Raw genomic sequence first — 18,346 nt, forward strand, 5'->3', positions numbered from 1 at the left:
GTTACTCTGGAGAATGAGTTCCTTTTGTTGTATCAACTTTTCACTCTGGTTATAAGCAACTACTGCAGTCATTTAGTTACAAGTCTGCACGGGTGTGCAAGGACTGGAAACAGGCCAGATAGTGGAGACCCAAAGACCTCCTCACTGCTTAATCTGTCCTTGAATATCAACGGATGAGGATGAGGGGGAGGAAGGACATTAAAAAAGGGAAGGAAGTTGAAGAGGAAGGGAGTTTATCAAGAAGTGAAAACAGAGACTGGAAGGAAGAATACATAAAGTTTAAAGGGAGGCAAGGACGGAGGAACAAAGACGAGAAGGAAAGAGGAAGAGGTTGACATTAACGGAGGCGTGCAGAGAGAGAGATAAAAAATATGTACACCTGTTAAGGTCACTTAATCAGACCCCCTCCCAACCGGCCTGGTGTTTTGCCAATCTCCTTCTCTAATGTGCAAACAGAGGTATCACCATCGTGCTGACTGAGCAACCAGAAGATCAGCTTGATCTGAAGCTCGAACTCTTGAGTAGCTGCTCACTGGTGCCACTTATACTCTTGATCAGGGCTGTAAATCTGCCAATAACTCAGATGGTGAGAATTCCTCTTAAGAAACAGGAGCTCTGTATTAGACTGTGGAGTCTTTAATCTAATGATTCATTTATGAGTGGAGGTATTCTGCAATATCATCCCTCATGTGATATTGTGATATTATGTTAGGCATTTGGTGTTCTGCTCAGCAACGTTAACGACCCCATCTTGAGCCAGAGTTTGGTTTATGAATATAATTTTCCATTTCTGCCAATAGATCCCCCTAAATGTTACATACTGTTCCTTTAAGTAAAAGGATATAAACAAACAATGATATGATTCCAACTACTTTGTTGAGATCTTCGCATTAAAAGAAAATCATTCCCAAACAAATGTAGCCAAAAGTCTTATCTATCTATCGCATGCGGCTATGGTATTGGAAAGTTGAATCCTAATTCATGAAAATAGGAGCAAAACAATATTTCTTGAAATTGTTCTAGACACAGTAATCGATAGGGTTGTAACGATATATCAATCTGGATCGATATATTAATTCAATGATCAAAGATCCAATATCGATGCAAAGTGAAACCATCAATACATATCATCTTTAAGATACGGCTTTATTTAGAAATTCCCATGGCACGTCTGTGTCACCATTTCCGTCCAAGTGCGCCTCCTTCCTTTAGAGTCCGGTAATGACAATGTCAAATCATATTTCAGTTGCTTTTTGTGAGTTGATATAAATGGAACTGATTGTGTTAAATGGACATATGAAATCGTCTCATATCGATCACAGGCCACTGAATTGAATGAAAATCTTATCGTGGCAGACTATGTTATATCAGCAAATATCGTATCGTTGTCCAAAGAATCGATATAATATTGTATTGTGATGAAACTTGTGATTCATGTCCATAGTAACCGAGGTAGTAATGGGCATAGACTTTATGTGAAGCGGCACCATGAGGGGAATTTGGAGTAAAAATGGATGGATGGATTGGCGTGAATTATGGAACAAACATTATTGCATCCCTCGGGAGAAACTGTAATAACTTTGGTACCTTAACTTTTCATCTAGAGCCATCGTTACCTCATTACCTTCAGGCTGATTCATGTGAAAAACACTAAGCTTTGCACTGAGGTTTAACATCCTGCTAGTCAAACACTGTGATGCCACCTTTAGGGACACCATGCCATGTTGCGTTTCCCTCTACCTTTCTCCTCTTCTATTTTTGGTGAGACAATGTGTTGGTTTACGTTTTAAAAGAACTCTTCAGGAGCATCATATGAATAGCATTTTCCTTGCACAGTCCATTTGCAGCTCATCTCCAACTGGTGAAATGAGACCATTAAATCCCATCTGGGCTGCTCCCAAGCACACTTCTCACTTTTACAACTGCATAGCAGTGGAACTGTTGAAATGAGCACCTGGAGATTGCATGTTAAAAATAATACAGACATACACACACCAACTCTACGAGTCACATCAATTTTCTATTTTCAGGTACAGCCTGTCGCTGAGACGGAGCAGTGATTAAAGCATACCACCGGGCGCTAAGCACTGCCCTCGGTGGCCTCCCTGTGAAATGATAGCCTGGTAGCTTGACGGCTAACAGACATGGACACCCTGTGAACCACCTGATCCCCCTCTAAACTGGCTGACCTGACTGAGACCCCCAGAAGCAGCTGATGCCTGAGACTAATGAAGGACACTCTGAAGTGGACTACAGAGAGCTCAAGTCCTGTTCCCGATCTGGCATAGATCCTGTTCAACCAGGAACAGGATAGTAGGCTCTGTCTATTTTCTTTTCTTCTTCTTTTATTTAACAAAAATATTCTTCTTCTGAATTGTATGCCTTTATGAAAGGACCAGTGTGTAACATTTAGGGGGATCTATTAGCAGAAATGGAATATAATATTAATAACTATATTTTCTTTAGTGTATAATCACCTGAAAAGAGAAATCATTGTGTTTTCGTTACCTTAAAATGAGACGTTTATATCTACATACGGAGCGTGTCCTCTTCACGGAGCTGGCCGCCATGTTTCTACAGTAGGCCAGAATGGACAAACCAAACACTGGCTCTAGAGAGGGCCATTCCCATTTTCGCTCTCAGCCACCGTAGTTCTCCTACACGCTTGGCACACAGGAGAAGTTCAGTAAGGTCTCAGTTGGTTACAATCTATAACCTCACCGCTAGATGCTGGCAGATCCTACACACTGCACCTTTAAGTGAGACGCAACAAAATCCCTTGGCTTGACGCGAACCAGGAGGTTTGTAGTTGCGGCATGGTAGGCACCTTAACTGCTAGGCCACCACCTTTTGTACATTTATTCAAAGTAGATAGGTTGAACACAACTATATAGTAATTGAACTATTTGCTAATAATGCTTGAATATTAATCATTAGAGCCTGACTCAAGCTGGATTTTTGAAGCTAATACCAATATCTGTATTCGTGTATCAGCCAATATTGCTTTTACAACATACAGAAACATCTTTGATAAAGATCTCTTGAATTAGTTTTTTAAAGATTGATGACCAGGACTCTCTCTAATGGAAAAAACTAAGTACCAGCGACACTGTTTCTGAATAATTTTAAGCATATCTTTGGTTTCTATGTTAAGTTCTTGTAAGCCAACAGATTCACAGATGGAGATATATCTGCTGGAAATATCCGATAAATCAACACCCCCAAAATTATTGGTATGCATTTAATAGTCACTTTAAGAACAATGATTTTGTTAGCATTCAAAAACTAGTTGTTTTAGGCATACAGTAGGAATATATCAAAGCTTAATCTAACCTACGAGGTGCTCGGTTCTTCAGCTGCTCCCAGATGCAGAGTGCTCAGAAAGAGAGAGCTAAAGTATTCTGTATACTGCTCCTTAAAGTACCTCACGATCCTGCATAAACCCAAAAAATGAAAGCAAGAGAGCTCCGTGCCTTTTTCCTCCCCTGAGGAAGAAGCTTTGATGTTCAGGGATCTGTCAGACTCAGCTTCAGTTTGGTATGTCCATCCCCCCAACACCACCACCACCACCACCACCACCACCACCCATGTGACCGACTCCCCCTGCATCATTCCATCCTTCCTACCTGGGTCTTATATCATCTTTTCCTCAGCAATTTCTGCCTCAAACTGTCTCTCAAAGCTGTAAATCCATGATTTTAGACCTGGTTGTAGAGCACACATGTCTGGACATAAATACAACATGTCTGCGTGTGAACAACTGTTGAATGTATGAACAGTATGTCATGTGCATGATTCTTAAGCTACAGGTGGCCAGTGGCCCTGAGCCAGGCAGTCTCCTCTCTGCACGACTGAAGGAAAGACAGGTGACCTTGCAGCCTGTGAAGTCTGCAGCGCGAAAACTTCAGAGAGCAATAACTGGTTACATCGGCTGATAAAGGGGAGGGAGATAGACAGAAATAGAGAGAGAGAGAGAGAGAGAGAGATGGGATGATGGGTAGAGACAGCTGCTGCTCTGCAGATTAGAACTGAAAGCAGCTCTCAGCTTTGAACTGTGTTTTCGCCTGCTGGAGTTGGTGGATGGCTGAGAAGCTGGGTCTACACTGTGGGCTGGGGCAATTTTAAACTCTCAGTAGAGGACTTAAATCTGACATATTCAGTCTCACACCCAGTTTCAGAAAAATATACTTTTGTCATTTGGGCACCCTTTTCACAAAGCCTTGTGGCTTATTTTGGTCCCCAAACTATATTTATAAGAAACACTAACTTTGTCATCAGTGGCATTTTACAATTTCATGATGAAATCAAAAATCTAAATACTGTTTGTACATTATTGTTTGTTTTGCCTTTTTTACGCCCTGGTATTGTTTGTCTTTTGTTGTTAAATATCTGAAATGAGGCATGTATCCGCTCCACAGAAGTCTGTATTACGCATTTGCACATCCTTCCAACTCAAAATATTTGAAATAAATAAAAAATCTAGTGTATATAAGTTGATGCCAACACAGCAATCAAATCTCCAGGCTTTCAAAAAACTTTATTACCCATGAAAAGCCGCTCCCTATGTAGATATGAAGGGCTCATTCTAAGCTAACGAAAACCCAACGATTCTCACTTTCAGGTGATTATCCACTAATGAAAACATAGTTATGAATATTATATTCCATTTCTGCTATTAGATCCCCTGAAATGCCACAAACCGGTCCTTTAAAAACGCTGCCAAGTATGAGAGCATACTAGTACAGCTCAAGGCTGTAAAGGATGTGATGTAATCCAAAGATGATCATAACATGTTTAAACGAGGGAGAGATGGGGATTTGTGTGTGTGTGTGTGTGTGTGTGCGTGTGTGCGTGCGTGCGTGCGTGCGTGCGTGCGTGCGTGCGTGCGTGCGTGCGTGCGTGCGTGCGTGCGTGGTTAAAGCATAAAGCAATGTACAGAGATCGAATGCAGGTGCTAACAGCGGGAGGTGGGTGTACAGACAGAGAATGAACCTCCTGCAGAGATTTGTGTGTGAGTGTTATGAGAGAGACAAAGACAGAGAGGAAAGTGTGTGTGTGTGTGTGTGTGTGTGTGTGTGTGTGTGTGTGTGTGTTAAAGAGAAAGTTACTCACTCCATCATAGATGCAGGTATGGAGCAGCAGTCCTGTATGGCAGTGAGCGGAGAGGTGAGGTGAGCGGTGTACGAGGCCTCCACCACCTGTTTGTTCCGGTTCACCACGTCCAGGTAGCGGTTAAACTTTTCACGGATCTTTTTGGCCAACTGCACAAAGGAAACAAAGGCACATCAACAAGACAAGTGATTAGTGGAGACACCTAAATGCATTTCCTTAAATTCAGCTTTACCTTATAAACCGTAAGACTGACCAAGAAAACTTGGGATATTATCTAACCCACAGTCTGCCTAAAACCTGCCAGACTAAAGCTTAAAGTAGTGAAAAGATTACAACTATCACATTAAGGATCTATACAAGTATGCACGCACGCACGCAAACTCTAAACAGTACTCAGTTTTATTGAATGAATTATATCAAAGTGAAAAACTGCAGTATCACCAATTGCTTACATAAGGACACAGACATACACACAAACAGTTACACTGTTTATCTCAATGTTACAATATGATCATAGTGTATTTAACTATATTTCTGCAGGCCAGAACAATTAACTTTCAAGCATTTCCGTTCATTTGTTCTTTCCCTTCCCTCGTCCCTTGTTAACTCATTATAGTGGTCCATTTTTTATGACATAAAAGCTTTTTCTGGCTTTCGTCTTCACTGTATCTTATTTTCTGCGTATTCGCTATGTTTGTCCCACTATTTTTAAATATTTTCATGAAATCTTAGTTTATTTTCTTTGCTGCTTGCTTCTCAAGTTCATCTCTATCTTTTTGCTGCTTTGTTCTCAAACAAGCTTCCTTTCACTGTGACCTCTGCTTTCTTCTCCGTCACAAGTTTTGAATATAAATAGCTAACCTCTAAATGTAACTGTTACAATGACATGATGGATCATGAGGTAATGCTACAATTGTAAATTGGTGCAAGCAAAACACACAGTGAGTCTCTGTTGTCAGAACTTCACAAACCTCACCACCTTCATTTTATCCATGGTTATAATTAAAGTTATATCCATGTTCCTCAAAACCCCAAATCTGACGACTCTGTTTAGAAGTGAGATATTAGACTTTTATATAGACAAGTGTCCAGGTAAACTGTTTTCCACACACACTCACGAGCATCCTTATTGCATACATGTGTAAACAAGCACACACACACACAATGATTTAGCCCCGGGGCCCGTTTAATACCGGGTTTCACTACCCATCCCTAATCAAAGATGCCCAGAACTCAGGCTGCATTAAGTGTGAAATCCATCACTGTTAAAAGCAGAGCTGAATGATGGATGTCTGACGCTGGAGAACAAAAACACTCTCCATTTCCACACAGCACACCCTTCATCATTTAATAAGAAAATCCACCTTATAATACAACACGGGGCCAATATAAAGTGAAAGTTGGGAGTGGAGGCATTGTAAATATTTGTGGGAAAGAACATATAAAAAAATAATGCACCTGCTTATTATGCAGTGCATTTATGTATATTTGTATATATATAAGAACCTTGCACAATCCACATTATAAATATACTATCATCTATTTGTCTTGGTCCTAAAAAACCTTCTTCATTTAAAAGAGAAAACCAGGAAGCAGGAAGAAGAAAATGGTGTTTCTAAACAAATACAAAACAGCTAATTCAGTCAGTCTTTACTGGGGCCCTTAATGAAGGCCCCTGGACATGCATACATTATTCTTTGTCTTTCTTCCTCTGAAGGACTGGGTTCTGGTTGAGCACACATCTCACAGCACTCCTTTGGGGAAACTAATAACCGGCTCTGCAGCTGCCTCCTGGGGGACATTAATAACCAGCGCACCACCACCTCTTCACAACAGGTTCCTGTTCTTGCTTTATTTTGCCTTGAAAGGATGTTATTGGGGATTGTGAGGAACTCACATCCACTTAATCTGAAACATCACATGCATGTAATCTGATACAGACTATCCGCTTAACTTGAAAGCTGTCACATGATCCACTGGGTTTAACTCTAGGCTTGCCGCGGTAGTCGGTGTTACCGGTGTTACACGGTGGTCGGGCACACACCGATTACATTAGTTGCCCAAACCCCCCACCGTTGTGTTTTTTTTTTTATAGAAATAAAACCCATTTAGTTCATCTTGGCGTATCATCGCCGAGTCAAATTTCACACACATTGGATGACAGAGAGTTGACAGACAAGACGATGGTGGAGGATTTGGTGTCAAAGCCAAAAGCGCGGAAATGTTTCGGATTTAAACCCAATGCTATAAGGGAACCATAAAGTTAATGAGGCAATCGGCGTGCAGAGGACGGAGCGGTCACAGTCGGTGTGCACGCCACAGCGGCTCCAGATGGAAACCTGCAGCCTCGCAGTGAAAGCTAAACTGGAGAAGCCAAACACACAGCCATCCAACGATAAAGATGAAAGTAAGCGCTCTACATATATTGAGCGCCGTCTTTCTTGTAAAATGTCTGGTGTGATCGGTAACACCGGTGTTATCACAAGTTCATCAACCAGGGGAAAAATGTCACCGTGACATCCCTATTTAACTCTAAAGATCTGTTAAAGGACTAATTCCTAGTAAGAGCTAGCCGGCGGCACGCAACTAACGGTTCAGCACGAACGGCAACAGTGTTGACCGAGCCAACAGTGTTTACCTGAAGGGGAACCAGAGAGTGGGTGTTACGCTTCCGCGACGACGCCATCGGTCGGAACGGCGTTATCAGCTCTAACCGCTGTATGGTCATCTGGTCATTCATATGGATTGCAGTCAAAGCTGTCAGAGTGACTTCAAGAACAGACCTCTTCTCTTCTGTGCTGAGTTGCTGTGTTGTTGTAGACTAGTCTACTTTTTGAAAACTAATTTTTCAATCTAAAAAACTAGCAGTATTTTCTCTTTGTGTGCTAACAAGTTATACTTTGTTTTTCATGACGTTATCTTATTTGTTTGGGCTACGGTTATTGGCTCAATTCAGTAGTTTTTTTTTGTATAAAACAACATTGTTTTGTGTGACCGAGGGGAAATATGCTAATTGTGTAGGCAAATCAATACTCAATAATGTGTGCTGGCAGAATCATGACCACTCAGTTGAATTTGACACAAGTGGTGACCAATGAACTTCTAGAGAACTCAGGGATTATTAAAGGAAAAGGGAAACACCTGAGCTGAATTCAGAGAGTTGCATCAAAGTGTCTGAATACCTGTGTGAATTAAGTGTCTTAATTTAGATTTTGGTTTAATTGCAAGACCTTCTCATCAAGAAGTATGTGTACATTGATGGCAACTATAACACAAAAACAGTAGCAAAATGGTAGTGGTCTGAATACTTTCCGAAGCCATTGTAAGTTACCTACTCAGCCTTGTTGGATACAGAAAAGGGCTTATTTCCACAGTAACTGGAGCTCCATTGTTCACATCCCATAATTACCGGTTGCCTGCAAAAGGGCTGCGATTCAAGCCAGGAACAGGGAAATGTACCGCGACCCACTGACCGCTTGTACACCTAATCAGCCGCCCGCTATTCCTATTAGGGGTTTAACGGGGGCCTGAGGCACAGCCCACAATTACTCCTGCTCCACCACAAGGAACACACACACACACGCACACACACCGAGGCACTAACGTGTGCGCTCTCACACACACGGACATAAAGTCAAACACACAACCGTGGTACACCTCCCCCACACACAGTACTGTCCATGCATGGCCGCATGGCAATTAGCTGCAGTGAACTTGTATTAAAAAAGGGGGAAAATGGGCCAGTGTTCAGCTGAGGAGTGTTTCCATAGCTGGGAGGGGAGAGACAGACAGAGGGAGAAAGTAAGACTCGACTTTTAACAGAGTGACTTAAGAGAAACCAGAAACTTCGAGCCGTGCAAGTTAAAGCTTAAGTTACAGTCTGCCACAGAGCAGCCAAAGCAAACCTGCATTCTGCAGATTAACCACACTCTCCAGAACACAGGGCTCCTCTCTACGACCCATCCAACCAGCCTTTAGGGTTTACAGCACCCAGTGGGGTTGGTTCAGCCACAGAGCCGGAGTGAATGGAACGGGTGCAACCTGACGTCTCGTGTTGGGAGTTTTGAGGTTTGCCAGCCAGCCATCAACCACCGTTACTGGTAGTGGTGTTTATGGCAAGACCAGGACTTACTCTAGGATGAGGTTGACATAGGATGTTATGCAGAACTAAGAAACTGCACGGTTGAAACGTAACAGCACAGGTGTCACTTCTCCTTCGATGAACTGACTTTGTTATTGAACTAGTTCATTTTCATTACTGTGAAGTGGACAAGTTGCTTCCAACGACTGTCAGAAAGGCTCGTTAAACCTGCTGACTTTGTTCGCTCAACCGATGGTGATGTAATTATTGAACATGATTTGATAAAGTAAGGGAAATGGAAAAATCCTCCTGCTCACAAGTCTGTCATGAAAATCAGTGTCAGTTTACAATGGAAGAAATACCACCATAACAACATGAACGAAAGAGAACATCTTAATGATACCAATATGAGGAGAATTTATCAGTTGTATTCCCAGACTGCTATTTTGTGGAATGATCTAAAAATGTGTCTTACAACAAGGTGAATTATTACAGCTTAATACCATAAAACTGTCTATTTGATATCAGGTTGAAGCTGTGGATTGTTTGTCTAAATTTACTTTTATACGCCAAGAAAATGTGACGTATATTTAGTGGTTATATGCCTATAACGCATATCCTCAAAGCAGGAGTAAATGCAGAAAACACATCAAATGATGAACACAACATGTAAGCAGCGTAGACCTGAGAAAAAAAAAGTGAAATAATCAAAATCCCATTTCTCACTTGAATGGAACCATTTCTGGTTGTCCTTTTCCTTCCATTTCTTAAATGTCACCTTTTGAAGACTTCATCTACCGGGGCTGTGACGGACAGCCGTAACACTCCCTCACACAATAAACAGTTGAGCTGGATGTGTTTTTAGTGTTAAGTATGTCTCTCAAAAATACGTTGGTGGACCGACTGACCAACACACTTTGCTATTTCTTAAGCCACGCTGTCAGCAGGGCTAAAAACTAGATGTGGGAATCACCACGGACCCCATGATATGATATTATCACAATACTTAAGTCAACAGTTTGCGATATGTTGAGTATTACGATAAGATATATTGCGATTTATTGCCTTTTTTCAACTGCAAATTATGCAGTTTGTCAACATCTGTTTTATCTAATAAGATACAGTTTTCACTCTGTTCATCTCAGAGTTTTCATTCACATATTTTGAGGTCAGAGGTCAAAGGACCCCTTTGAAAATGGCAGTGCCAGTTTTTCCTCGCCAAAATTCGGAGTAACTTTGGAGCGTTATTTAGCGTTGGCATGGCTCTAGTTTCTAGCTGATACCAGTATCTTCACTAGCTTTAGACTGAGCCCATTACACACCATGATGCCAAACAGCACAGTGACTACTTTTCACCCTTTAAATAGGCAGACTGACTGATTAAAAGTTTGAAGATACCTGTGATGCTATTTACAGGACACACCTTAGTTTAACATGTCCCTATGGTCAAATTATTTTCAATCTTTTCTAGGGGTACCATCATTTTTGTCCAGGCCAGTTTCATTAGTTTGTTTTTTAAAATGATTCTGTTGAACCACAATTCAAAAGCAATGTCTGATTTTCATTAGGTAATTTTCAGTAAATTTTTTATTTATTATTACTTTTGTCAGTTTCAAGTTATTTCAGTGACCATTGTGGGTTGTTCTTTCTGTAACGGAAGGGTACCAACAATTTTGTCCATGTCTGTATATTCAACTCTTTATTGTAACTCATAGTACTCGAGGATATTGCTCTGTTGTTAAAACGACCCATGTGTGAATGGGGGATCAGCATGAAAACATTAGCAGCCAGCCGTTTCAATTCATGATATCCACTGACAGCAACACGTCAATGAGTAAAACAATAGACAGTAGTAGAATAGACAGCAGCAGACTCAATGAGACAGAGAGAGAGGAAGAGGGAGGGAGAGGGAGGGCTTGTGTCATTAGAGAGGGACAGATGTCTGCGTGTCTCTCTGAATAATGAATGTCCAAAGGAGAAACTCGTCGTCCAGTGGCTCTTCTCTGGAGCTCCTTGCCCTCTCTCCCTGCTCTCTCCTCCTCTGCAGACCCACTCCTAATTGAGCCTCACTTTGGCTCATGGACACACAACCCCTCTGCCCAGACAGAACTTGCGAGCCAACTATGCCAGAGCTGTCATCTGAATTAGTTGGCATCGGCCTCCGAAGGGTTGCAGCTAGAATGTATGGGCACTGTATGAGCTGTCAAACTATTCCAACAAGAAGTCAGTGCTGCTCTGCGGCTGGTGCTTATTAACATACACCCAATCCATGTTGTGTCAGTTCAAAACCTAAGTATCGTAGCTGAGGTTTCTGTGAAAGGAAATGCTTTCAGACCCACACTAAGAGACACTTGCACAACAGGTAATGATTATCAGGATGAACTCTCTATGGCCGACCCTAGGGGTTGTATGAATACTGTTTTTGTGCGAGTTAGCAAAGGACGAAGAAACAGCAATGCTTCAAGGCCAATTTGGAGCTGCCTCTGGAATAGTAAATAGCTGCAAGATGAGAGATATTGTATATTTCACACACATGCACTGACACAGATGGATACGCTGATGCACACACACAGAAACACGGTCGCAGGAGAAATGCAAACAAACATCCACCTGTCGGTTCTTGCTGGTGGCTGTTTACAAGTCTGGCGTTGTTTACCGTCACTCTTCCAAGATCCCTGATGCACGAGTGCAAAAACACACACACGCCACGCCAGCACACAATCATTGTTTGACTTATCGCCGGACGACAGAAACTCTGAGCATGGTTTTTCCAATCTAATGACTCACATATATTTAGACTTTTGGATTTAAGGCCATCAAAAAGATGCCGTTCTCTGCTTCAGGTCTTCTTATTCTGCTCATATTGTGAGCAGAGGGAGAGAGAGTAAGCTCACAGACAAGTGGAAAAACAGACAGAGAACTTCAAAGCCAATGAGACAGCAGCCGCAGAATTTTAATAAACCCCCTTTTTCCTCTGATGGTGAGTGTGAGTGTGTCTGTTCATTGCAGCTGAATTGAACACTACACAAGACCACAAGCAGACACAATCCATGGTACACACACACGCACACACACAGGAAAGGAGAAGCCTTTGTTACTCACCTGCTGCACTTCTGTCTCTCCGTTTGATGTCTTCTCGGTGTACACAAACGAGTTGAAAATCCTCTGTCGAGAGAAAGAAGCAGAGACGGTGAGGTTAGATCAGGAGGAATGCAGGAGATTCGGATCCAATAACTGAAAACCATCTCCTGAGGAAGAGTATTGGCAGGGTTCCTTTATAGAGATAGATTTTTTTGGTCCAGGTGTTGCTGAGCGGAGACCTTTTGTTATCAACACTCTGGGATTACATCTACTAAAACTGATGGCGAAAAGAGGCCAAATGTAAAAAAGTACTTTCCCCGTGACAATCTAGAAAAACTATTCCACTATTATCACAAGGTTACCAAAGAGTTCAAGCATTCACACCTCTTTATGTTTGGTGACTGCACTTCCTCACATTTACAAAGAATCTAGTCACACCAGGAGCTTATTGTGGCAGCGTGCCCGTTCATGCTAATGAAGCATACCAGCTATAATGATGAAGCTGTGACCGGGGCTCTGTTAGGCCCTGTTCAGACCCGGCATTAACATGCGTCCTGAGTGATCCGAACACAAGTTGACAGCTTTAAGTACGTCTGTTCACACCTGGCATTACAATGCGTCTCCACATGCGTCTTGAGTGACCACTTGTGATCCAATCTCACTTCCCCGCTCTATACGCAAGTAAACACGTAATAAACACATGGCTGATACAGCAGACGTTGTGACGTAATACTACAGGAATGTCAGTAGTATTATCCAACATGTTCGTGAATTCAGTCAGTAAGATAATAATGCACTTTGTGTCCCTAGTCTGATAGTCTGTAGATACAGTATACAGCCTATAGATAAGATATAGTTTAATAAAATACAGTCCGACCGGATACAGTAGTGCACAGAAGCCGTTTCTGTCTGTCTATCTATTCACATGAGGAGCGCAGAGACCCGCAGAGACGTCAGTGGAGTAGGCGGTCCTTAATGTGGCCCAGGACACATTCACGTACACACTGCTAAAAGAATGTGGCCATATGTGGCCCAGACCTACCCTGAATGTGGTCTGAGCGATCAGATCTCAATGCGTCTCGAGTGCGTTCACACCTGTACTTAGAGGTGTCCACTTGTGATCCGATCACTGAGGACGCATGTTAATACCACGTCTGATGAATCTGATAATTGTTCAATGAAATAGGAGACTTTGCAGAAAGAAATCATTTATATTCATCAACATATTCATAGACACCTTTAACCTGTAATGGCACTGTCATGTAAACCGACGCTGTTGCTCATCACACTTGATTAATTTCTGCCGGCATTATTTGATTTGGCACAGACACAAGCTATTTTGACAAGTTAAGGAAGTGATGGAGTCACTCTTGTTTGCACAAGCTGCATTTACATATGCCTTGCAAACCAATGGTTTTAGAGTTGGCGCTACAATAAGTCAAAGGCAGGTTTATAGCATGAGGGACTAAATACTAGAGCTGCAACGATTAGTCGATTAATCGATTAGTCGATCAACAGAAATCTAACCACCAACTATTTTGATAATTGATTAACCGCTAAAGTAATTTTTCATGCAAAAATGGAAGAAAATGCTGTTTTCAGACTTTCAAATATGGAGATTTCCTGCTTTTCTCTGTTTTATACCATATTAACTGAATATCTTTGGGTTTTGGACTAACAAAACAAGACATTTAAAGGCATCACCTTGGACTTTTAGAGACTGGGATGGACCTTTTTCACTATTTTCTGACAATTTATAGACCAAACTATTAATCAATTAGAAAATAATAAGCAGATTGATCGATACTGAACATAATCGTTAGTTGCAGCCCGACTAAATACCTTTAAGAATCTGCAGAACGTCCAGCTACTTTTATTAAACTAGCACAATTATTCTATAGAGAAAATCCAGAGTTCAAACAAGTCATCCAATGTTACTGCCGAATAAACTGGGCCAATAAATGCTGCTGAATAAATGCACAAAAACAAATAAAACTACGTTCATAGTCCTTTCTAATGGCAGTGACATTTTGATTTGTCAAGCACAGGTGTAACGCATAACGTTAACTAATAACCTTAATGATGGCTAAATTCCATTCAGGTGTTTCAGGACATTGGGAGTGTGTATCTTGGCTTGCTAATGTTAACGTTAAATTAGTTACACTTCATGCTTCAAGTCAAAATGCAGTGAAAGTTGATTTTAAGAAACCAATCATATATAATTTACAACATCATGGCAATAACACACAAGAAATAAACCAAATGACAACACGCAAACTGACTTCACTGACTCAGACAGTGACTGTGTTGACTGTGAGGCAGTAACATTAGTACTGATGGATGTCTCTGCTCAGACAGGTGCATCTGGAGCCATTTTATTACTGGTCCAGACTCCTTAGAGAATGATAAACCTGGTTTTCTGCCAAAACAACCAACCCAAAGACCCAGACGGTAATGTTCTGTCATTTACATCAGTTTCTCGGTCGGGGAGGAAAATGCGTCACCTGTCTGAATCTGGAGGTCAGCCATAACACTAAATGAAGGTTTTCATGAGCCCCGAATCACAAGGTGATGTTACATTTCCCCCATTCACCTTCCAGACTGAAACATTTTAATAGTCCCTGATTTATATTGTTAAGTGACGGGAAGCAGAGCGCTACATTAAAGCATGGAGAGAATGAGTCCTGGTGTGACCTCAGCCTTAACACACGCTAAGAGAGCTCCAGAAACACACTTTAAGAGCTGCCAAAATAACACACACGAACACACACACCTTTTTCAGATGCTCTCCTGAGTCCCATCAGCTCTACATTTTCTCTCTTTTTCTTACTTCCTCTCACACACACACTTTCCAAACACAGCCAGCAGTACTACAGAGCAGCTACAAACAGAGTAAGACTAATGTTTGTATTGAGGCAGCAGGTAGGCAGGTGTCTCATTGTAAGCCGCCCCACTGCACACAAAGCCTTAAATTACCTGGTTCCACACTGCAGCCGTTTCCTGCTGCCTGTCCACACCTTTTGTTGGACACATTCCAGAGGACACCAATTACCCAGAATGCACCACATACAACAAAACCTGGAGCTGATTCACTATAGACTGTTATAGCCTATTGCCCTGGCTACACCTTTACACCTTTCAACGGATCTCTACAAAGCATAACAAAACAAAGTGTCATTGGTTTCACACAGTTAAAGGGAAAAGGTGAGAAGTTCCTTCAAGATATTGGAGCCTCCAGAACATCGGAAGACTTATGCCAAGGATGCCTAAAAAGTAGGAGTCGGGGGGGGAAAAAAATCGATACAGCATAATATCGCAATATTTTTCGTGGCAATATTGTATCAATACACAGATGTCAAGTATCAATCTTTTATTATATAAGCTATTAACCTCTTAACAATCTGACGGGCCCGGCTGCTATTCTGTCTTTCAGAGGTTGTAGTGGGCTCGGTCTTAAAGCAAGATACTGGTATCATGTGAACCTAGAAAACCCAAGGAATGGGTTAGCTATGTCGTGTTAGCTTGTCGGGAAGAAAGCTAAATAATGCTCCAAAATTACGCTAAATGTTGGCAAGGAAAAACTGGCATGGGCATTTTCAAAGGGGTCCCTCGACTTCTGACCTCAAGATATGTGAATGAAAACTCTGTATCTCATTAGATAAAACAGATGTTAAAGAACTGCATAATTTGCAGTTGAAAAAAGGTAATAAATCCCAATATATCACACCATATCTTATCGCAATACTCAGCATGATCGCAAAATTTGTAAAATGGCAATAAGATCGTATCGTGACGTAAGTATCGTGATAATATTATATTGTCTGGTCATTAATGGATTAACCTTTTGGTCTATAAAACATCAGAAAACTGTGGAAAATATACATCACAATTTCATGTTCTTTTGTCCGACCAACCGTACAAAACAAACAGATATTCAAGTTGCTATAATGTAAGACGAGGAACAGCAGCAAATTGAAACATTTCAGAAGCTGAAACCAGAAAATGTTTACCATTTTTTCTTGAAAATGTACTTATATAATTAATCTATTATCAAAAAAAGTTGCTAACCAAACAAAAACACACAGAGATACAAAGATGCAACTAAACAGATGCCGCTATACTGCAAAATTTCCTCACAATGCCCTTTTCTGGGCCATAATTAGGCCATTCAGTTGATGTAATTTCTGAAAATTCAATTATGTCTAATGCGGCCTGTAAACAAACACAGTGCTAATTGTCAATCTGTCTTCAACAGAACTTTAACAAAGTGCTCGGTTTTAATCCTGATGGTCTAAATGGAGTCAGCAATCGTCGTTATTCTTTTCACTTTACAGAGGCATGAGACTTACAGAGAAGTGCTATATAAACAGCTTCTTTATGTTATCATTACACACACACACACAGCTGCATATTTCACTACTGAGTTATTTACAAAGTGCAAAACCAAGCCCAGACAGTCTACTGTTCCACACCCTTCTTAGTGGAAAAAAAAGAGAAGGTCCAAAGATGTCGAACTGTCAAATAAACACGAACAAGCACACACAAACAGAGCTGCCACTACTTAGCAGGAGTCATGTGCTCTCAAAACATTCCACTAACAAAAGAGAAGGAAAAAGGGGGAGAAACAGGCACTGCAATGGAGAAACACTTTGCTTCACTTAAGCTAGCAACTCTGAAAAATTGGGAACAAATCCTGAAGAGAGAGCAAACTCCTGTTGTTGATTAGCCACAGGTTAGCTGTCTTTCCCCCAGTGCCTCCAGTGTTTGTTGTTGGAGCTGCTTTGCGGTTTTCACAGCTATGGAGCAGCCGGGGAGGAATGCTCAGCTCTGAAACCCGAGAGGCCTGAGGCTGCCTGGGCCACCGTGAGCCTGTGGCCTCCCCTGACCCATAATCAAACACTCAAACGTACACAGGCACATTCACACCAGTAGAGAGGCACACACTAACAACGGGTGCATTCTCACTTCCCTATACACCTTACTGCTTACCTCCTCCAGGTACGACTGGGCAGTATACATATAAGAGATACCAGAAGACATGAGAAATAAACAACTGAATTATCCAGTGGATGTCCAGCACAGCGATGACAAGTCAAATGGGAACTTTTTGAAAGTATTCTGGTATAAATCGGACTTATGTTTTAATGTTGATGCAACTAACGATTATTTTCATTGTTGATTAATCTGCAGATTATTTTGTTTGGTCTATAAAATGTCAGAAAATGGTAAAAAGAAATGTCGATCAGTGTTTCCGAAAGCCCAAGATGACGTCCTTAAAAGTTGTGTTTTGTCCAAAACTCAAAGATATTCAGTTTAGTGTCGTAGAAGAGTAAAGAAACCAGAAAATATTCACATTTAAGAGGCTGGAATCAGAGAATTTCAACTTGTTTTTCTTAAGACATGATAGATAGAGATGAATAGTTGGCAATTAATTAAATCGACTACACATTGCAGCTCTATTTAATTTCTTCAAAAAATGTACAATAAAAGAAATCCTACAATAGCATTAGAATGATAGATGATAAACAATATATCTCCATCTGTCTAACCCATGAAGAGCAGCGGGAAACAACCACATTTTCCTGAGGATGCTCCATCTTAAACAACATTATGAACCTCATTTATCAAGCTGTGGAATAAAATCATTTTGTAGCGGCAGCATGTCCAGAGCACATACAGTATGAACCAAAGTTCAAAACAAGTCGGCATAGCTCTTTACAAATTATCTAAAATGTGCTTGCTGTTAGGGCTGGGCAATATATGGATATTATATCAATATCCTGAAATGAGACTATATATCGTTTTAGATTTGAGATATCTTAATATGGCATAAGTGTTGTCTTCTCCTGGTTTTAAAGATACAAATTTATCAAAAATTCCATTGTGAAAATATTTTGGAAAAGCACCAATAGTCTACCCTACAATATTGTTGCATATTGATATTGAGGTATTTGGACAAAAATATGGTGATATTTGATTTCTCCATATCGCTTAGCCCTACTTTTTGTCCAAATGCCAAGTCATAGGAACGTGACGCACAGTCCTACCAATGGTGTCACACTTTTCCACTGA

General features: G+C 41.1%; 1 protein-coding gene across 1 annotated transcript in view; it reads right to left on the bottom strand.

The window, feature by feature from the left end:
- The window catches only part of cachd1 (cache domain containing 1), a 93,126-nt gene that overhangs the window by 44,864 nt on the left and 29,916 nt on the right, over nucleotides 1-18,346 (bottom strand). Inside the window, exons 2-3 of the mRNA XM_074634911.1 lie at nucleotides 12,296-12,358; nucleotides 5,113-5,261 (exon numbers count right to left, since the gene is read on the bottom strand). Of these exons, the coding sequence (XP_074491012.1) occupies nucleotides 5,113-5,261; nucleotides 12,296-12,358 (212 nt within the window). The remainder of the gene's footprint in view (nucleotides 1-5,112; nucleotides 5,262-12,295; nucleotides 12,359-18,346) is intronic.

The sequence above is a fragment of the Sebastes fasciatus genome, chromosome 5 (assembly GCF_043250625.1).
Source record: "Sebastes fasciatus isolate fSebFas1 chromosome 5, fSebFas1.pri, whole genome shotgun sequence".
Taxonomy (NCBI): Eukaryota; Metazoa; Chordata; class Actinopteri; order Perciformes; family Sebastidae; genus Sebastes; species Sebastes fasciatus.